Raw genomic sequence first — 23,057 nt, forward strand, 5'->3', positions numbered from 1 at the left:
CAGATGATCCTTAAGTGACCTCAAAAATTCCACCAGAAAACTTCTACAGCTGTTAACTTCAGCAAAGTGGCTGGATATAAAATTAACTCAAACAAATCAGTAGCCTTCCTCTACTCAAAGGATAAACAGGCTGAGAAAGAAGTTAGGGAAATGACACCCTTCACAATACCACAAACAATATAAAGTATGTTGGTGTGACTCTAACCAAACAAGTGAAAGATCTGTATGACAAGAACTTCAAGTCTCTGAACAAAGAAATTGAACAAGACCTCAGAAGATGGAAAGATCGCCCGTGCTCTTGGATTGACATAATATAGTAAAAAGGGCAACTTGCCGAATGCAATCTACAGATTCAATGCAATCCCCATCAAAATTCCACCTCAATTCTTCATAGAGTTTGAAAGAGCCTTTCTCAAATTCATTTGGAATAACAAACAAAACAAACAAACAAAAAAACAAAAAAACAAAACAAACAAACAAAAAACAGGATAGCAAACAACTATTTTCAACAATAAAAGAAACTTCTGGGGAAATCAGCATCCCTGACCTCAAGTGGTTCTACAGAGCAATTGTGATAAAAAAAAAAAAAAAAAAAAAAAAAACTGCATGGTATTGGTACAGTGACAGTCAGGTAGATCAATGGAATAGAATTGAAGACCCAAAAATGAACCCATACACCTATGGTCACTTTATCTTTGACAAAGGAGCTAAAACCACCCACTGGAAAAAAGACAGCATTTTCAACAAATGGTACTGGTTCAACTGGTGGTTATCATGTAGAAGAATGTACATGAATCCATACTTCTTATTTTTTTCTAATTTTTTATTAGATATTTTCTTCATTTGCATTTCAAATGCTATCCCCTTTCCTAGTTTCCTCTCTGAAAGTCACCTATACCCTCCTCCTGCCCTGCTCCCCAACCCATCCACTCCTGCTTCCTGGCCATGCCATTCCCCTGTACTGGGGCATATAATCTTCGCAAGACCAAGGGCCTCTCCTCCCATTGATGGCTGACTAGGCCATCCTCTGCTACATATGCAACTAGAGACACAAGCTCTGGGGGTTACTGGTTAGTTCATATTGTTCTTCCTATAGGGTTTCAGACCCCTGAATCCATTCTTATCGCCTTGTACAAAGTTCAAATCCAAGTGGATCAAGGACTCCACATAAAACCGGATACACTGAAATTAATAGAAAAGAAAGTGGGGGAGAAACTCAAACACATAGGTGCAGGGGAAAAGTTCCTTCACAGAACAGCAATGGCTTATGCTCTAAGATCAAGAATTGACAAATGGGACCTCATAAAACTGCAAAGCTTCTGTAAGGCAAAGGACACTGTCAATAGGACAAAATGGCAACCAACAGATTGGGAAAAGATCTTTATTCTACATCTGACAGAGGGCTAATTAATATCCAATGTATACAAACAACTCAAGAAATTAGATTCCAGAGAACCAAAAAACCCTATTAAAAAATGGAAAACAACTAAACAGAGAGTTCTCAACTGAGGAAACTCGAATGGTTGAGAAGCACCTAAAGAAATGTTCAGCCGGGCGTGGTGGCGCATGCCTTTAATCCCAGCACTCGGGAGGCAGAGACAGGTGGATTTCTGAGTTCGAGGCCAGCCTGGTCTACAAAGTGAGTTCCAGGACAGCCAGGGCTACACAGAGAAACCCTGTCTCGAAAAAAAAAAAAAAAACCAAAAAAAAAAAAGAAATGTTCAACATCCTTAGTCACAGGGAAATGCAAATCAAAACAACCCTGAGATTTCACCTCACACCAGTCAGAAGGTCTAAGATCAAAAACTCAGGTGACAGAAGATGCTGACAAGGATGTGAAGAAAGAGGAACTCATTGCTGGTAGGATTGCAAGCTGGTACAACACCTCTGGAAAGCAGTCTGGCAGTTCCTCAGAAAATTGGACATAGTACTACCTGAGGACCCAGCTATACCACTCCTGGGCATATACCCAGAAGATGCTCCATACATGTAATAATGACACATGCTCCACTATGTTCATAGCAGCCATATATATAATAGCCAGAAGCTGGAAACAACCCAGATGTCCCTTAACAAAGAAATGGGTAGAGAAAATGTGGTATATTTATACAATGGAATACTACTCGGCTATTAAAGACAATGAATTCATAAATTTCACAGACAAATGGATGGAAGTAGAAATTATCATCCTGAATGAGGTGACTCAGTCATAAAGGAACACTCACTGATATGTGAATATTAGCCCAAAAGTTTGGAATACCCAAGGTTCAATTTACAGACCATATGAATCCTAGGAAGAAGACCAAAATGTGGATGCTTCCGTGCTTTTTAGAAGGGGAAACAAAATACTCACAGGAAGTAATATGGAAACAAAGTGTGGAGGAAAGACTGAAGGAAAGGCCATCCAAAGACTGCCCAACTTGGGGATCCATCCCATATATAGCCATTAAACCCAGAAGTGATTGTGGATGCCAGGAAGTGCTTGTTGATGGAAGCCTGATATTTCTCCTAAGAAGTTCTGCCAGAGTCTGACAAATACAGAGGTGGAGGTTTGCAGCCAACTATTGGACTGAGCTCGGGGTCCCCAATGGAGGAGTTGGAGATGGGACTGAAGGAGCTGAAGGGGTTTGCAGCCCCATGGAGGGAGCAACAGTGTCAACAGGCCATATCCCTGGGGACTGGACCACCAACCAAAGAATACACATGGAGCAACCCATGGAGCTGGCCACATATGTGGCAGAGGATGGCCTTGAAGAACATTGGTGGGAGGAGAGGCCCTTGGGCTTGAGGGTGTTCAATGCCTCAGTGTAGAAGAATGCCAGGATGAGAAGATGGAAGTGGATGGGCAGAGGAGCACTCTCATAGAGGCAGGGGAGGGGGATGGAATAGGGAGTTTCCAAAGGGGAGACCTGGAAATGGGAAAACATTTGAAATGTAAATAATGAAAATATCCAATAAAAATATAAATAAATAAAAATTGTTGTTTGGGTAGCTGATTTGACTTTCCTTTAAAAAGAAAAAGTCATTGAGTGGTTTTTGACTTCAGAATTGGACAAATTTTCCCACAATTTCTGAAATGGCCCTAAACATACTTCTGCTGTTTGGTACAACATTTTTATGTGAAGCAGTGTGCTCAACATTAATGGTTATAAAATCAAAATATCAATCTACTCTGAAAAATATCAAAGATTTTTTGTGTCCTATATATCAAATATTCAACCAGGACTTAATTTTTAATGTGAAGATAAATAAGCACATCTACTTCCTTAGTATGTATATCTGCTTTCATCTTTAATAAATGGTAAAATTATATATAAAAGAACCATTTTAAAGTAAATTTCCTTTTGGTTTATTATCAGTAAGCATTTTATTTATTTACCTATCATATATTTGTATCCACTTGGGGTGAAATAAAAATTTGGAGGTTGAAAGGGTGTCACAAGCAGAAAAGGTTAAGAAGTCGTGGATAGAAATAATATCAGGGAAAGAGTCTGGACAGGAAGGTGGCTCAGATGGTAATGTGATGACTGCTGCACAGTGTTTGGACCTGGGCTCCATGCCTTAGCAACCACATTAACCCAGGCATGGCAGCAGTCCCTATAGAATCCTAGCACTGGGGAGAGAGTCCAGCTAAATCAGTGAGCTAACTCCAGGCTCAATGAGAAAGCCTGTCTCAAAAGATAAGGTGGAGAGAGACTGGGAAGACACAAAACGCCAACCTCTAACCTCTGTATGTGCACGCACATGTGCATGCACACACACACACACACACACACACACACACACACATCATATGGCTATATATGTTCAGTATAGACAATTTTCCCTCAAATATTTCAAGTCCAACTTGGGTGAATCTACAGATTGTATGGACAGAGCCTATGAGTAACTCAATAGCCTCTCCTGCCTTTTGCTTAATAAACTGAACAATCTAGTTAAGGGCAGATAGTGGGTAAAGTTGGGTTATGAAATGCTAAAATCATTAACATGAGCAAACTGGTGTGAGGGGGCTAGTTTAAAAAGAAAAAGAAAAAAAAGCTTCAAACTACTTGTTGATTTTTCCTGGCACCTGACTGCCACAAGATGGCAGGCCTTAATTCTCTTTCAGATTTTCTTTTGTTTTGTTTTTTCTTTATTTCTCTTCCTCTCTTTTTCCCTCTCTTTCTTTCTTCCTCTCATTCTTTCTTTCTTCCTCTCATTCTTTCTTCCTCTCATTTTTTCTTTCTTTCTTTCTTTCTTTCTTTCTTCCTTTCTTCCTTCCCTCCTTTCTTTCTTTCTTCCTTTCTTCCTTCCCTCCTTTCTTTCTTTCTTTTTTCCTTTCTTCCTTCCCTCCTTTCTTTCTTTCTTTCTTTCTTTTTTCCTTTCTTTCTTTCTTTCTTTCTTTCTTTCTTTCTTTCTTTCTTCCTTCCCTCCTTTCTTTCTTCCTTCCTTCCTTTCTTTCTTTCTTTCTTTCTTTCTTTCTTTCTTTCTTTCTTTTTCTTTCCTTCCTCCCTCCCTCCCTCCCTCCCCCTCCCCCCTCTCTTTCTTTCTTTCTTTCTTTCTTTCTTTCTTTCTTTCTTTCTTTCTTTCTTTCTTTCTTTCTGCTTTTAAGAGGAGTAACCCTTTATTTACATGTTTCCAGACAAAAGCAGCAGAGTCGGGTGTTTGGGGAGGATTAGTCAGAGACCAAATCCTTTATCCAACTCCTCAGCCCTTTTCTTGGCTTCAGTTCTGACTGTACCCGCAGCACCAGTGATGAGGGCAGTGGCTACAAGAAAAAGCAGATGTGTGAGCCCAGAAAGCACTGACCTTTCCAAATGGGAAGGTATATGCAATTTTCAAAGACAAAGCCAGGACCAGATGTGAATGTGTGCCAGGCACAAGGAGGTCAGGAACAACTTGAGATGTCAATCCTGGGCAGCTGTGTGCCTTGTTTTATGAGATGGGATCTCTAGAGAGGCTGTTTGGTCACTGTGGCCTCTGATCTCTAGAGAACAACTTGACTCCAGCTTATCAACACTGGCATTATACGCACATGCACCATGTCTGGCTTTTACCTTCTGGTCTTTAGACTTTACTGTCCAAGGGTTGAGAATGTAGCTCAGTTAGTAGAGCATTCTTTAGCATGTAGCCCTGAGACTATCTCTAGCACTGGAAAACAGCAGCAGCAACAACATGCATTTATATATATATATATAACATACACATATAACACATATACACACAAACATATATCTGTGTGTGTGTGTGTGTGTGTGTGTGTGTGTGTGTGTGTGTGTGTGTGATCCTATCACTCAGGAGATAGATGTATGAGAATCAGAGGTTCAAGACCAATCTGGCCTGCAGGAGTCCCATTCTTGTTTAGTTTCTGTGCTAATCATCTGTGTTATAATGTTTATTGTTGTTGTTATTTGTTTCTTTCTTTGTTTTGGGAAAGAGTCTTGATTTGTGGCCCAGGCTTGTTTTCAAGTCTGAATCATCTTGCCTGAGCCTAACACCCCTGACTTATGACACATCTTAAAAGCAAAGCATTCCTGAGAAACTTGTCTTCTCCCACCCCAGTGGCTGCAAGGTTTGGATCCAGGGTATCCCCCACCCCAACATGCTTGCATGAATCTTGGAGCCAGATGGCCTACAGCACTTTGAACCAAAGCCACTCTTTAATAATAATCCAAAAGTTTAATTTTCATATCTTGAGGATTGTAAATAATTTTAAAGTTATTTTTGCTTTCAGTCCCACCTCTGCTTCTGTGTGGAAGCATGTAGCTGGTGCCTCAGGACACAGTCTCTCCATAAAAGACTGCCCCTTTCCCTTTCCCTTGTTGGCAGCCCTGTTCAAATGTAATATCATCTTTGCTCAGAGGCCATTTGCCAACTATTTGGCAACCTATGAACCTACCATTGTTCACTTTTACAACAAATTTCACTTAAAAAAAAAAAGCACAGCACTGCACATATTTCCTTTGAACATGAAAGTAAATCAAGTTTGCTTTGAGAATTTCATAAGCCCTCTGACACAGGGCATGCCACAAAAGCAGGCTTAGAACCTCTGCTTCATGTGTACAGTACCGAAGAGAATAAAGAGGAAATTTGGCAAGTAGCCCCTACCTAGAAACATAGTTTATTATTAATGCACATTGACCTTTTGTGGGGAGGAAAATGTTCATAAACCTTAGTATTGTGCAGCAGCTTAGTTTTTTTATATTTGTTCTTTAGATAAAATATAATTATATACCTTAAGTTTAATGAGAAAAGCTTATTAGAAGAGAGTAGTTGTGTTAACGGGCTTCATGGGGCTTTTATATTTTGACTTAGTCACCAAAGTTTGTAATCCTAATTTTAATGATGACAATATGCAGAGGAAGCAGCACAGGATTTGTAGCCATGAGGTGTAAATTTTAGTCCTGAGAGCCATGAACAATCAATAGCTTTCCGGAACTTTCGTGTCTCCATGTGTGTAAGCTGAGCATCATGAGTAAGGTGCGACCATACCCTTGAGATCTCCAAGTTCGAATCTCCAGAATGCATGTCATGTTACATAGCTAGGAGGGATTAAATATACAGATGGGATTCAAGTTACTCCTCAGTTGAATTTGAAATAGGAAGGTTCTCCATCTTCTAAATGGATCCCAGGTAATCACTAGGGAATTTTAAAATATCTGCTGGAAGGGGGATGTGATTTCAGAAGAAGGGTGAAGGTAGATACAATGTTGTTAGCTGTGCCAATGGACAGGACCATGAGACAAGGAATGTAGTTAGTCTCCACAAGATGAAAAACAAGCTGGAGAGATGGTTTAGCCAATACAGGCTAGGCCCACAAATGTCGAAAAGAGACTGGCCCCTCACATCCCAGGAAGGAATGCAGCCCCGCTGATTCCTCAGCCTGGTAAAACCTGTGTCTGATTCCTAACCTCCAGAACTGTAAGATAATAAATTGTTTAGGTCACTAAATTGGTGGCACCTCAGCTTTCAGAGAGGTTAATTGACCTTACAGCCACAGCATTGCTGTTTTTTTCTAGAACCTGCCTTCCTAAGAACAAATGTTTTCACCATTGCTGCTGTCTTTCATAAACTGAGAATTAACCAACTCATAATCCTGATTCCATTAAGATTAAATATTTTTTTTCTCCTTTTGTATCTCTTTTTACTCCTGATTTACGAAAAGCAGCAAGAAGAACCCAGGCTGTATGTTCAACATCACGCTCAGGGTTCTCTTTGGCTAAATACACAAGCTCCATTCCTCGCTTACAACTTGTACTCCTATGGAACTGGAGATGTGCCTGTTGTGCTTTCTGGCCCTGTGTATCAAGGAGCCCCTTTCACCCATGAGCAGGCTTGAATGGTTTCCCCAAAGAGCCTTCAGGAAGGAATACACCATTTCTGATCCACTAGCTTTAGGCCAAGTAGACCTGAATTGCATCCTATGTGTTATATTAAGCCACTAAGTTTCTTGCAATTTGTTACAGCAGCCATAGGAATGATTTCTTTGAAAACTGACTCATGGATGCTTATGAGAGCTCTCTGAACAAGTCATGCACATATCAGCAGGTGACCAAAGTCTGCAATCCCAGCACAATCAGAATAGGAGGATCACAAGTTCAAGACCATCAACAGGTACATAGAGAGTTTGAGGCCAGCCTGGGCTACATGACCATGATCTTGTTTCAAAAATAAACAAACAAACAAGCAAGCAACCAAAAATATCTGTGTCATTCAAATGCAAGGTATAACTATGCCATGTGATAAGGCTCATGCTTCATGAACAGGAATTGTGGAAGAGGTACAAGAGGGTAGTACTAGGTACACATGTCACCACAGGACAGAACAAATACACTTCCACTGAGGTGGGCTTTCCTCCATGCTCCCACATCAACCCAAAACACACACACACACACACACACACACACAGGCTTTTAAAATTGGGGGTAGTGCTTGGTGCATGGCAGAGGGAGTGTGGAGAGGTTAGAGGAGAACTTGCAGGAACAATCGACCTCCAGCCCAGGAATCTTCTTAGAACAGTGCTCGTGAGCCTGAGCTGCCGCATGCTGGGATACACTTGTTGTTTGGGTTTGGATCTCTAAAACATACCACAGTCATGGCAGGAAGCAAGTACTCGGTGAGTATTTAATGAATGAGTGTGTGACCTGGCCGTGACACATGCCTCTCCTCTAATCACCAGGCTTGATTACATTGATCTGGCTTGCTGGGCAGGTGTCCCCTTTCTCCCTGATACTTTTCCATTTTCATCCTTTCTGAGGCTATGTGTTTTGCTGAAGAGGAGGATCTGTCCTGATGGAGGAGAACCAGCCTTCAAGTCTGTGAGAGCAGTGTGCTCCTTAGCGAGGACTTCTCTCTAAGCTCAGAGTCTGAAGGAACAGGAGCTGGTGTGAAGCAGGCGCTGAAGAATCCACCAAACCAGATGTCCTGCCTCTCACTTGCCTCTTCCCCTAATTGTGCATCTTCTCACACATATTTGTGAACATCAGTGATTTTACTGAGTTGCTTCTCAAGTGGGGAGACTTGTTTAATTAAACACATGGTGGGGAAACCCTGAATATTCTATATCCTTTGCAGAATGGATGACCCAATCATCATTAGTTCTGAAAGGTCCTTTGGTAGAGAAAACAAATTCCTATTTGTTCACATTATTATTACAAAAGAAGATGCACTTTGGAAACTTTTGCTAGCCATGACACAGGCAGGGGTGCATGGCCATGTTGGTATATTCTGAAACTCTAGTGATCATTGGTCAATCCAAAAAGGTGTGTTACAATTCAGACAGAATTCTTAACCCACCCCAGGTATTCTGGACCCACAGTTCTGGGTCAGTCCCCAGAAAGTTGTATTTCTAATGAGTTTCTAAATGGTCCAGACACTCCTGGTCCAGGGTCCCATGTTAGGAACCACTGCAGTACAATATACAACAGGCATTCTGTTCCCCAGCCAGCCTGTAACTGGAATCACTACTGCAAATTACCTCCCCCGCCCCCCCCCGAGGGGGGGGAATGGACGGAGATTAACCTTGGGACTAAAGTCAGGACTAAAACTGTGATGGTGTCCCTCTTCTTTGCAAATGGCACTTAGCATTTAGGAAGGGAGTGTAAACACAAAGTCTACACCAGTGTAAACCAAGACCACTAGCAGCTTCAAGAAGCAAAAGACCATTACATCAAATCCTCAGTGGCGTATGCTGGCAGGAGCTATGCGATGGAGATTTGGGACCATGTGGAAAAGGAGTTAGGAGGCAGATCTGGAGCTGCTGGACAAGAAGTAAGCACCTCTAGGCAGAAGAGAGATGCCCAGGGCTCTGACGTTCTGGGGCACATTGTCCCCTGGGTGTAAGTTAGAGACTCAAGACTGGGGAGTGCAATGGCTTGGGTATTGAGAAACCCCTCCTACACCCCAATACTATGAATGAATAGAGTAGATGCTCTTCTTGCTAGGTAGAGCCACCGAAACCAACAGTCACACAACAATCACATTGTCTTGTGTTGTGTCTCTGCCGAGGGCCTGGACTCATTATGGACTGTGCCCTGTAATCTCTTCTGTGAATGCCCCCTTTAGAGCTGCATAATTATCTTTCCCTGAGCTTAATGTGATGACCACATCAGTGACAGACCTCCACCAAAGCCGTCCACTGTGACCCTTTCCAACCCCAGGTCTGATTACAATGGTCCCTGCAGAGAACACCTCAGTGACTTTCCAAGGCTCTTTGGAAAAAGACAAGAATCCAAAAATAGAGTTCTCTCTAGTTCAAAAACTTGCTGGCACCAACCCCCAAATTTTCCACATTCAGTTTTTAAATAGCCAAAGAAGGGCTTGAGGAGCAATTCAGTCAGTGAAGTGCTTGAGGACTTGAGTTTGGGGTTGGGGGTGGGGAGTGGGCTCTACACTTGGAATACTAGCTAGCTCCAGAGAAGCATAGAGGCAGACCCCTGGGGCTCAATTAAACCTAGTTTAATTGCTCAGTCAGTTCCAGGTTAGTGAGAGATCTTATTGAAAGGACATGGAAAATGGTGCCTGAGGGATTACATCGGAGGCTATCCTTTGACCTCCACATGCATGCACACATGAACATATATACACGCACATACATGTGTTCCTGAACACATGAATACACGCAGCTTAAACAATCAAAGAAGCAGTTTTTTAGCATTTAGGGCTCATTTGCCCACCTGTGGCACCACACCCCATATCCACTGATGAGACAGGGCCTTATATTGTAGACCCCAGGCTGCCATGCTTGAGGAGTTACCTTCCACATACCCTGCTCAAGCACTGGCTGTTCAGGTTGGTCTCTTGTGGTCCTATGTTAGCTTTAATCAGCCCTTACATCTGTGTACAACTGACTATCAGGTTTAAGCAAGCTGGTCTTTCTTCTGGGCAGCTCAGGATTTCTTGGCCTCATCTCCAAAAAAACAAAAACAGAAAAACAAAAGACAAAACTCCTGTCCCTCAAGACGAAAGGAAATCAGTATTATTCCTGCTTACAGCTCCTTGGATGACAAATTAGCACAGATGCAACTTTCTAGGATTAATTTCCTGGGATCATCGGATGTTTATGTCCCTCCCGACTCAACAGAAATAACCAAGACTTTGGGCCTCACGTAAACTTTCCTCCCCACGATAACCCACCACACAGCCCATGTTTCTCACCAAATTGACATTCAACAAATAAATAAGAGTATGTGGGAAAAAAAAAAAGAATGAATGAAATTGTTTGATAAAGATCACATTGACGTAAAAATTTCCAGGTTTATACAAAACATACGATGTTTTCTACCCAGGAAAGCCAATGTTTTGCTGCACTGGATTCAGTCCAGAGCAACACACTGGTGCTGGCCTCTGCTTACCTCTTTGTAAGACTCACACAGTTTCTGGTGCATTAGTGAACCAGCTTCTTCACCCGCTTCATTAGCTACACCACATCATATCCGTTTTTCTTTTTGTTTCTTTTTGTTTGTGTGTTTGTTTGCTTGTTTGTTGACATGGGCTCTGATGATGTTGTTCAAGGTGGCCTTGAATTGTTTGCTTTAATGATCTCTCTTTCTGGCCTGGTGTAGCTTAGAGTGCAGGTGCCTGGCCCTGCACTTGGACAAAATACTCTTCTCAGCTGACTCACAAATCTGACCACATCGGCACCCGTGCAGTCAGCCAGAAAGGAGAGGCGGATGTCTCAAAAGATCATTTTATCACTGTTTAGAAATGTATCAATTTTCTTCCATTTTTCATATTTGTGAGTGCATAAATTAAAAGTCCTGTTTAATCAGAAAGTATGAGGCTCAGGTTATGTTTTAAGTCTTTAACTACTGTGCTAGAGAGATCTATAAAACAAAAACACCTCTACCCTGTAAGTCTCACTTGCCCAAGGACAGAGAACGCCCCAGAATGCTGGAGGCTGCTGTGCATGGAAGATAACGAGTTGTATGTCTTCATTTCAGTAAACAAGATTGGTTGCCCCAACACAGGACGTATTTGGTCACACGTAAATGGCAGATACATGACAGGAAGTATATAACCTTGAGGGGTTTGCCTTTATTAGTATCTGACTAATGTTGAATTCAGGGCCATTCTCTGGGAATCCTGGGTATGGATCTGCCCAGTATCCACCGTCCTGGCCAGTATTTATTAAGGCTTGTTTCAAATTTGGCTCAAAATCGTAGTGATGGTATTATTCTCACCCAGTGGGATTAACAAAATCACGATGAAAGTGAAAAGGTTACCCTGGCTAGATGACTGCTTTCCTGTATGATATGTCTAACTTCCTCTGTCGTTATGTTGAGTGGTTGCCAAAAAACCAAATGCTGGAGGAAGATTCATACTCATGCGTGTGACTGCTGGAGTGTTGCTCAGTGGTAGAGTACTTAACTAGTATATAGTTCAGTGCCCAACAAGAGGGGAAAGGTCAGGCAGTTGGCGGTATGCTCGTGTGTTGATTACTGAGTCCATGCAAAACTGAAAGGACCATTGCCTTAAAAACAATCACAAAAACCAAAAACCCCGAGGGAAGCAAGGGAAAGAGAGGCATTTGTGCAGCTGGCTACTCATAGCTTTAATAAGCATTTCCTGAACTGCCTATCTACGTTGGGCAGACTGGTCCATCCTCCTCCCTGAAGCTCATGGAACTTTCCCTGAGCACCATATGATCTTTCAGGAAGTGGTAAAAAGTCATCAAAAGCAACAAAGACAGCAGCCATGAGAACACCAGTACCAAAGGAGTGCCCGCAATCCTGCCTCTGTGATGAGGAGTACTCCAGGCAGCCAGCTCTCTCTTCCAGGGGTGGGCAGGGCGCCCCTCCGTTTAGTGGTTCCTGACGCACTGAACGCCTGCGCACACGCGTGGTGGGCTGGCACTGACCTGCGCAGCCACTCCAGGGACTCCATTCTCCCACAAAGCAAGGGCGAGCTGGAAAACAGAATGACAACATGCACACACATGAGTAAACCCAGCCCACCTGCCAGGTTGTTCCTGCCCACACCGACGATGGAATCTATCTAGCTGTGTAAACTTCGTAAATTTAGCCATGACCTGTATCTGGGAACACAGCAGGTCTCAGAGATATGAACTCCACCCAGCCTGATGGTTAACTGATAATCATGTGCTTCTGCTTAGGTCCGGATGCTGAGGGTTGGCCAGGGACACACAGGTAAATTTCTACAAAATACTTCCTCATACTCCTGAGTTTATACTCGTGTGTGTGTGTGTGTGTGTGTGTTTGCCTGCCTAATAGTAACTTTTATCCCAGCAACTAATTTTTAAACGTGATTTTGTTTCCAGATTATATTTTCACGTGTACATATTTATGTGTACAAGTGTATAATGATCGAATTAGTCACTGGTAAATCGATTTTCTTAAACATTGAGCATTTCCTGTAGGTGGAACTAATAGCCATTTTCGAATAAAAGACTGTTAACAGCCACAATCATGCAGCAATACTAGAGAACATTGGGACTTATTTCTCCTAACTGCATCACTACACCTTTCTCTGTCACCTCTTCCTCCCTTCCCAGAACACTATCAAAAGTAATATACATTCACTGTAAAAACTCAGAGAAAATAATTATAAAAAACAAAAATCTACCTTATCCATTAATAAGTCCAGCACTTCCTAATCAATCCTTGTAGAAAATACAGTGATAAGATGTAAGTCAATAGTAACAAAACCAAACTGGACACATAGGTCTGTGTAACAGAATAAGGTCCCTTATAGAAGTCCATGGAACTACAGCCACCTCATTTTTGACAAAGAAAACAGAAGTACACACTGAAGAACAGATAGCTGTCAAGGTCCCAAAGCCCTGTTTCCCTAAACAGGCAGTGCTGGTGACACTGCCCTAAACAGAAAGATGCTGGCTGGGTAATCAGAAAGGTTGCTGTTGGGTAAAAAGGCCTTAATGTTTCTCTTCCCCAGACTCACCTCCAGCCAGGGCAGCTAGTTCTGGACAAATCTTGACAGCCTGCATGGGCTCAGACCCCCACCCTGCCAGCTGTCATATAAAATCTGGATGTTTTTCCACTATTTTGCTCTTCAAACGATTCTGGGAAATTTGGATATCTACATGTAGAAAGATGGAATAGGATCCTTATCTCTCACTCCGCATAAAAATCTATTCCAGTGGCTCAGCCATCTCCGTGTCAAACTCTGAAAGCACTACAAGATAAAGAAGAGAGTACGCTGGAAAGATGAAGTCACAGAAGGACTTTCTGAATAGGCCTCCAGGAAATAAGGCTCAAAACAGAGATTGTAGGATCATACAAATATAAAAGCTACTGTTACTGGAGTGAAGAGGCAGCCTACAACAGAGGAGACGATCTTTGCCAATCATGCACTTGACAGAATTAGTGCCTAGAATATGCAAAGAACTTAGAAATCAGACATCAAGAAAACAGGTTAATAAATGGTCTATGCACACTGTCTGTTATCAGTGTTGAGGCCTGCGCCCCTAGCATAGCTGTAGCCATTTTGTTCCATGCCCGCCAGCTATTCATTTTCTTGCTGTAATATGCCTGCCAGTCATTGATGCAGAAAAATTACTTGACTCTGAGCAAGGTCATGCCAACCACATGCCCTATTATGTTCTTTATGTTATGAGGTTTGTTAATCTTAAGAAATCCCATAACTATAAGCTTCACATAGGACCCATCAAATTAAAGGTCAATATGGATCGCTATGTCCTAAATGGCTTGAGTCAGGGCTGACCACTGGGCAGCACTTCCAGCACCTGCATATGAGCTCATCGAGGGTTTTATGGGTTAAGCCTTTATGAGCTGGTCCTGAGAAATGTCCAGCTCACAGCTTTGAACTGTTGCTCTGGTAGATCATTTTTGGGGTGTGCATTCAGTAAACCATCCTTGTCTAACTGAGATCAAAGTTCATGTGGCTTATGGGGCGATTGCTGTACTCCCACAATCAACAAGATTAGGAAGAGATGAAAGATGTTTGTTTTTATTAACCAATTCCTCTACCTTTCAATTTCCTTTCTACACTTTGTTTACCTTTGCATTCCCTCCCCAATTAAGTAAGTGGTGTGGCTGGGTCTTGGGCTAAGTAAGTAGACAAACAAACAAATAAAATGGTTTATGAAACTGAACAGTTATCAAAAGAAGCACAAATGACTAAGAAATTATAAAAGTGTTCAACATCCTTTGCCATCAGGGGAATGCAAATTAAAATCATACTCCAGTGAGAATAGCTATTATCAAGACAACAAATGACTGTAAATGCTGGCAAGGATGTGGGGGAAGAGCCACCCTAATTCATTATTGTAACTAGAGAAATAACTGGTACAGCCACTATGCAAATCAGCGTGGAGGCTCCTCAAAAAAATCTAAAACTAGAAATGCAGTGTTATTCAGCTGTTGTGCCCCTCGGGGAAAGGGGGCTCAGCTCCAGTTCCTAAGCTGAGCATAGCTTCCGCCTGAGCTGTGTTGTGTCATGTTGTGTTGTGTGTTGTGTTGTGTTGAGACAGGTCTCTTTACATAGCTCTGGCTTTCCTGAAACCTACTTTGCAAACCAAGCTGGCTTTAGACTCACAGAGATGTGCCTGCTCCTGCCTCTCTGCCTCTGTCTCCCAATTGCAGGGATGAAAGGTACCTCAGCATATTAGCAGCCGCCTGAGCCTCAGGAATCCAGGTGTTATAGACATATTCCTGCGCTAGAAGACAAAACTTTCTTTTCTACAAAATAAGACCCCCTTTCCCTATTGCCCTCCAGACATATAGTACCATTTATACACAATCCCTCTGACTTTTGAAAACTTCTGACAGTTCACACATAAAAACATCTTATACCTGGTCTAAAAAGTGTACATGCAATTGAAAGCTCAATTTTTAAAAAAGTATTTTAAAGCATGCTTCATTTACCATCTAAAAACCCATTGGTGTATATCACATGTCAGCTCCCCTCAGAGACAGATGAGCCATTCTGGTCTTGCCACATTCACCATGAAAACACCCCCTTGAACGGCTCATCTCCTGATGAGCACTCTCCTTTTGAATGTATCTGAAGTAGGTAACATATTAATAGATAACATATTAATAGCCTCATCATTGTGATTAAGATACTGAGCAAATATGTGGACTACTTAGAATTCTCTATTCAAGTGTTTTGACCATTTTGAATTGAAGTTTTAACTTTCTATTGCCATGGAATTGTAAGGTGAACAGTAACTCCTTTTAAAGTTGATAATTTTCACATATTTTCCTCCATTCTTATGGTGTGTCTTTTTTCTTTCTTGCTGGTGTCTTTTCATACAAAAATATTTTTTAATCCAATGAAGATTAACTTACCTATTTTGTTGTGGATGTCACACATGCTTTGGGCTCGGTATCAGGCTATGCATTGACTCACAACTCCAACATCGTGAAGAATTGTGCCAATGATTTCTCCCATAAGTTTATAGTTTGTTAGGCATCCATCTCTATTCATTTGCATTTGGATATCCAATCTTCTTGGTACTACTTGAAGAGACCAGGGACCTTAGTACCCTGGTCAGAAGCTAACTGACCAGTAGCCAGGCATGGCAGAGCACACCTGTCATCTCACCACTTGAAGGCTGAGGCAAGGGGATTGAGAATTTCTGCCCATTCTTGCTTAGATAGTGAACATTGTGTTAGAGGTCTCTGCCTATAGAATGGGAAGGTATGGTCCAACAGAAATGTCCATATCATGTCATCAAGGAATCAGAGAAACCAACATTCCAGAAGACATTCAAAGAGACTCCCAGGCTTGTAACAGGCTGTGAAGGACTCCTCCAAGCTTTCTTTGCCTCGCGTCCTCCCCAGACTTCTTCATCCCTAAGTCTAACTCAGTCTTCCATGTGTTGAACTTGAACAGTACTTAATACTTTGATTTTAAAATGCATTTGTTTCAAATGTTAAAATTTGGACAATGCTATAGCATGAAAACGACCATGTCACTAACTCATACTTCTGTGATATGGTCTTGAGTTTGACTTTAAGAGCTGACACCAGGGAGTATTTTCTGACCGAATTTAGCCTCTCAAAAATTCTTTAAATCTGTGTCTCATGCCCAGCATTTGTTTGGTTGGTTTGGTGCCTTTTCACAGCTCCAAGTGTCACAGAATCACTATGTCAATTCTTGTTCTTATTGTCTAAGATTAGTCCTTGACAAAATAAGTTATTTGCTCTTATCCCAATTAACTTTCAAATCCCCACAAAGGGCTGAGTATCAGTGTGTACTGGGAGTCCCAGATACTTGTGGGTGGATGTAGGGAGGGGTGCTGGCCCAGGGTAAATGCCACCTGAGACTGTAGGCCACCATTGCTAAGTCAGGGTGGCAGGCCCTACGCAGCTTCCCTCTCACACTGTGCTGGTTGGACAAGCTTCAGCTTGCTCAGTCCTCACCATCTAAGCCATCCTTCCTCTCTGTTGGTTGGGAGGCCGTGTTCATAAGCACAGTGCCCCTCCCCCCATTGGATTTCAGGCAGTTTGTTTCCTGGACTCCCCAGAGATCTGGGAGAAGACACAGACACTATTCAGGTTTTGCCCTGTCCTATGTGAATTAATAATTGCTATGTATATGTCTACCTCTTTGCTACATTTCTGTGAAGGATCCAATATAGCCCACTGTTTCGATGATTTTACCATTAAGGTCAGAAGAACCCAGTCCTGAGTTAGCAGCTTGGGAGAGGTACCAGGCAAGCAAGATTCCCACTAAATTCTTCCCCGGCAGGATAGCTTAAATCTGGGTCTGTTCCTCTCTTGATATATATATATATATATATATATATATATATATATATATATATATATATGTATATATCCAGTGGAGAGTTTTTTGTTTTGTTTTGCTTTGTTTATTTGTTTGTTTGGTTAGTTGGTTCTGGGGTTTTTGAGACAGACTTTCTCTATGTATCCCTGGCTATCCTGGAAATCACATTGGTCCTATTGTCAGCCAAAGGGCTTCAGAAAGTAAGGGTAGGAAGCCCAAAGTTGTACAAGAACAGAGTCTGATCGATGAGACAGCTGTGAGTACCGAGTAGCCTGGGACTCTAGACTTTGCTGTGTCTAGGAAAATGTATGTAGTCACCACAAATTCCATTCAAAGAAGTGGCTAGTCACAACCTGAGATCAAGTTTCCAGCCTTAGCACTATCCTCATTCCTGTGAACTTGCATATTTCAGCTTTGGCATTTGTACATCGGTAACACAGGGCAACTGCACTTCCCCCAATGTCCTGAGTCAGAGGAGTTGCTGAGTTCAGGCCTTCCCTGATCTTAGTGAGATGTACATATATAAATATCAATGTACATACTTAATTTGGGTGTCCTTTCTCCCCAGGGTCTGGAGTAGATTTTTACAAAAAAGAAAAATAAATTGTGATGCTGGTGACCAAACTTAAGACCTGCCCACTCCAGGCAAATGCTCTACCATTAAATGACATCCTGAAGATGTCATTCTTAACTCACTCACTCATAGTGGTTCAAAGATTCCATGGAGCAGGGGAGCAGGTAGGCCTGGAACCTAGAGCTGACTGTGGTTCCAGGTTTCTCAGGTATTACCTTCTAGGAACCAGTTGGCAGCCCCCTGCGGTGTTCTTCTCATTTTCCTTTTTACACAGAAGAAACTTTGAGCCCCAAGACACCCCGTAGACACTCTCCAAAGCCAGAAGGGCAGTGGATGGCCGAGTAAAGGTTAAACCCAGGAGTCTTTAACATTAAGGACAAAACCATGACATTATGCCTATTTTAGAGAGGGCAGGGATCCCAAATAATAAATATTTGGAGGGAAAATTCAAGGAGCATCCAGTGTTGCTATCACAGGCAGCTTCTAGCTGCAAATCTAGCTCTGGCCTGTGGAGGCAGGCCCACAGCAATCCTGACCCACAGTAGCTCCCCTAGGGCTGAGGAGGCTGGGCCTCTCAGCTCTGCCCTGCTTCTGCCTCCATCCCTTATCCTTCCCCTGCAATGCATAAGCAGACTCACAAAGTAGCCAGCTTCCAATGGCTGCTATTTCCTTTGTGTCTTCACAAGAAACTTCTGACTAGAGCATGCACCAGTAAGGGGCCTTATTGCTCTGCTATTCCTTAGCCTGCATAGCCCTCTGTTGACCCCTAAGAAAGTACATGTAGGACTCTTGGACATGCTTTTGAATTCTGCCACACACTAACCCTTCTCTGGCTTTACTTCCTCTATCACCCACAACCTTCCTGGAAGGCGTGCAGTTTCTGTGATTTGCCTTTGAGTTCTTCATAAAATGGTAAGCTTACTTAATCTCCTTAATCTACCCAATAAATTCCTGATCCAACATGATTTTACTATTTCTACAGCCCAGGCTAAAAAGAGACTGTATCGCTTCTCTGTGGCCAGATAATGACTGGGAGGGTTTGTGATTCAGCCTAGATCTGTCCAATCTCTTAGAAACAAAGTTCAGCCCAGTGTGCTAGCATACATCTTTAGTCCCAGCAGTCTGAAGGCAGAGTCAGGCAGATCTCTGTGAGTCTGAGGACAGCAGAGCTATAGAGAGAGACCGTAAACAACAACAATAACAACAACAACAACAACAACAATAATAATAAAGTTCCTCTCATGGCACTCCCCTCCTCCCAATTCCTCCAAAGAGGAATCTCTCTCTCTCTCTCTCTCTCTCTCTCTCTCTCTCTCTCTCTCTCTCTCTCTCTCTCTCTCTCTCTCTCTCTCTCTCTCTCTCTCTCTCTCCCTGGTTGTGTCCACTCTGTTAGCTGCAGAGCCTGACAGAAGCTTCCTAGGGATAACTGGACAGGGATGTTCTAAGACTTTCCACAGATCTTCTAAGTATCTCTTTCCAAACTGTCTTCCTGATGACCTGTTTTGGTAAAAGTCTCCCCCACTACCCCTAGTTTTTCTGTCCTAAATATCTGTAGCCAGCTACTGTTTGAAAATATGAAATGGAAAATTCCAAAAGTAGCTAATACATTTTCACTCATGCATTTCCAAGTCGCATGAGGAAATCTCAACGCTGCCCTGCTCCTGTTTCTTTCTGAGCACTACTCATCCCCTGTCAATCGTGTTAGTCCTGTGCACACGACTGCCCATTAGCCTTCTGGAGCCCACTGTGGTGGTATTAGGGGGCTTTAGTTCACTCACATAGAGCCATAGAGTAAAAAGTAGCTACATGAGAAGTGCCACAGCATAAAACGCACAAGGACAGATGAACCCCGGTACTGTAGGAAAGGACACCCAGGAACAAATCAAAACCAATCCTGGGGTTGGGCATCCCTGGCTGTCATGGACAGTGTCCCCTGCAGGAAGAGGGAGCTTTCTGTACAGTGTACATGTGGTATCTCCCGTGCTTCTGGTACACAGTGACTTCCTAAGGAGTAGAGACTGCATCTTCAGTGTCCCACCATCCCTGTGCTTACTACAAACCAAAGGCTACAGGACTCTATGATCAATACATAGGCAAGCCCCTCAAGAATGAGTGCCTCGGAAGACCCAGGGAGACGTAGCTGAGACACTCAGTTTCGGGTGTTGCCAGGGAAGGGGACACATGGCTCAGACTCACTGCATTTTCTGGTTAATTGACTTTTCCAACTTCTTTTAGTCTGAGGCAAGATGACTTGTAACAGGATTGGGGGGAGAACTTATCAAAAAGGGCATCCGCCAGTAAATCTTGGAGGTTTTTTGGCTGTGCCCTTCCACAGTATCATGGTTGGTGACTGACCTGCCTGGGATTGATAGGCTCTTAGCAAAGAGGCAAGAGAGGCCTTGTTGCTACTGGGCCTCTCTTTCCTGGAGTGTGGCTCAGCCCTTGGGTCCTCTCCTCAGAAGTTTCCTAGGACTTGTGTGAGGACAAACCCTATCATATGGACAACTTTGGGACTGATCTGATTAGCAAGGAGCAAAGCTGCTTTGGTTTTCAGAGCTGACTTCTTGGGCACGGCTTGTTTTTCAGGACTTTGTTTCTCATTTCTTCCTTTACCTTTAAGTTCAATTAAACCTGCGTTGACAGAATCCTACCAAGGGGTAAAGAACTGTGAGATGCTATGGGAATGTTAGATAAGAAAAAAATCTCATGCTAAAGGAAAGCTGGCTGGATCAAACACTACAGAGACTTGAGTAAGGAAAGTATCCTAAAGACAGTTCCAAGAGCACAGAAAACCTCCTCACAGGAAACAGCGGTGATCCATGTTGGAGCCCACCACAGAACACCTCAGACCTCTAAGAAAGTGGAGGCCCCTCCCAGGGCAAGCTTGATACAAAGTGAGACAGTCTCATCTTCCTGGCCTTGTTAATTTTCTCTATCCCCAAACTTTATGAGGTTGACAGAATGAGTGTGATGACGGCTGGTCCAGGGACACACCCCTGACAACTGTCAGCACCATCCTTCCAGGCCCCAGGTGACACCATGAAGCTAGAGTTCTTGAGTCACAGAATACATCCCAGAGGTGATCCCCACATATGTTAGAGGGTGTGCTTCGGGGACGGGGACGTTAGATGAAGCCGACTGGGAAGCCTGGAATTGAGCAGGAGTTGGGGTAGGGGTGGGGGTACTGGGATTGCGAAGGCTGATACTGGACTGGCCTGGAAGCGACCAGAAGATTCCTGGCTTACTTGCGGTCCCTCCCGGCGCCCAGCCACCCACCTGGGCACGCCCTGTCGTAGTCGAAGCAGCAGTCCCCGGTGAGACGGCAGGCTTGGTCACAGAAGCATGTTCCATAGACCCTGTCCAGCCTCCAGCCGCGGGCGAAGCAGGCTGGGTCCCGGCCAGGGCAGCAGCGGCCGGCCTCTGCACAGCCAGCCAGGGCCCCGGGCCACAGCCGCGCCAGAGCGCACAGCACCATCCACAGGGTCTTCATGGCCAGAGCTGCCGCTACACTTGCAAACGGACCCAGCTAGAGCCTCGGGCAAGCGCTCAGCAACTCCGACAGCAGCAGCCCCCGCCCTCGGCCCTCCGCCCTTCCGCACCGCCCCTCGGCTGCCCTGGCTGTGCGCCCGCTCGGCGGGCTCTGGGCGGGTGGCACTGGGGCCCAGGTGGGATGCGCTTCTCCTCCTGGCCACCAGCAGACCCCCGACCGCCCCAGGTGCTCGCGCAGCCCGCCCCCGGCCACTCTCCCCAGGATCCAAACTCTGCCTCCTTAGGTCTGGGGACGCGGTAGCCCGTGCCTGTTTGCACCCGGAAAGCCGCCAGAAAATGCAGCCCCTGTGCACCCGGGCGACCCCCAAGCGCCCCAGCTCGCTCAAGAAAGTCCTCGGAGGCTTTTCCCAACTGCTTCGCCAACTCTCTTGGGCCCTGTCGGGCACAGAGAAGTATCTTTCTGCAGCATTTTTATAGTGGCTTTTTCTCACCCAGAAAAAAACTGCTACTTTGCTTCACTTAAAGGGCAAATTAATGAATACGAAGAAAATGATAAAGTAGAAACTGTACTCTGTTTTTTGTTAAAGCCGATTTCCCAAAGAGAACCCCCACCAATAATGGTTTTCGGGTTTTGTTTTTGTTTTTTTTATAATAACGTTCACTCTAAGGTGTTCGTCTAATTTTGGAGGGTTTTATTCGCCTGCACATCTTAGTTTGTTGTCTTGTTCTTGCCACGCTGAGAATGGAAATTAGATCCTGACCAATGCAAGGTCATCCTACTAAGTGACACTCCACCGGCAACTTGTTTGTTTACTTGCTTGTTGAGGTGAGGGACTGACTACTTACCTCTGGCTGACCTGTAACTTGCCATGTAGACCAGGATGGGATGGTATCGAACTCACAGAGAGCCACTGCCATCCGCCTCCCAAGTGCTGGAATGAACGGCATAGGCCTTTACTCACAGCTTTATGCCCAAGTTTTTATATGTGTTTCTTTCTCTTCTCTAAATACATTAAGTTTTCTACACTTTATTCGCCGAAATTAATTCTGGGAGTTTCACTTTTTCTTTATGACCTTAAATCATTTAATTAGCATGGCTTGTAGAAAGGAACACTTTCTATATCTAAAAACGTAAGAAATCAAATTAAATTCAAAGTCTAGTTTCTTCCTTCTTCATGTAAGAGCTTCTCAAAGAGGAATTTCTGTCATTGGAGAGAAAGTAATATAAGTAGAAATTTCAAACTTTACTACAAGTGTGATAAAGCAACTTAGCAACAAAATATAAACATTAAGCATGCTATGCAATGGACAAACCTACGTTGTAAGGGTTGTATCTGATAAGTCCTGGTCTCAGATTGTATTGACCAATGTAGAATGCAATGTTGTTTGATCATCCAAAGAAAATATACTCTAAAAAGAAAAAAATAGAAATTTTTCTTTGTGAGTTTATACAAGTAAGTTCTCAGCATTGAAAGACTTTTTTTTGTTTTCCTTTCTGGCAACTACCTCTTCCTTTTGCTTGTAAAGAAATGATGTTGTGTACCTCTTTGTGTTTTTTACCTCTTTGTGTTTTTTACTCCTTTGTGTTTTTAGTTTTGATGGTTAGGACTAAATACTCTTGCCAACAGATTACATACACCCTCAGCGTTCCTCCTGGGAGAAGTTTCATTTGCCGTTTTGTCACCACACATTCATGCAATTCATCTCCACACCTTTTCTAGACTGTCTTCTCCATGCGATGCATCTGGGCAGATACTTCTGTACTGCCATAAGAATCTGG

At 43.3% G+C, this 23,057-nt stretch overlaps 1 protein-coding gene across 2 annotated transcripts in view; it reads right to left on the reverse strand.

Annotated features, from left to right (window-relative positions):
* Sbspon (somatomedin B and thrombospondin type 1 domain containing) overlaps nucleotides 1-21,340 on the reverse strand; it is a 32,938-nt gene extending 11,598 nt beyond the window's left edge. For both annotated transcript variants that reach the window (XM_029483482.2, XM_021175817.3), the window contains exons 1-2: nucleotides 21,065-21,340; nucleotides 12,191-12,385 (exon numbers count right to left, since the gene is read on the reverse strand). In XM_029483482.2, the coding sequence (XP_029339342.1) occupies nucleotides 12,191-12,385; nucleotides 21,065-21,278 (409 nt within the window). In that variant the 5' untranslated portion in view covers nucleotides 21,279-21,340. The remainder of the gene's footprint in view (nucleotides 1-12,190; nucleotides 12,386-21,064) is intronic.
* Nucleotides 21,341-23,057: the final 1,717 nt, after the last annotated feature.

This window comes from Mus caroli, unplaced genomic scaffold (genome assembly GCF_978045245.1).
Source record: "Mus caroli unplaced genomic scaffold, Mus_caroli_1 scaffold_1, whole genome shotgun sequence".
Classification (NCBI taxonomy): domain Eukaryota; kingdom Metazoa; phylum Chordata; class Mammalia; order Rodentia; family Muridae; genus Mus; species Mus caroli.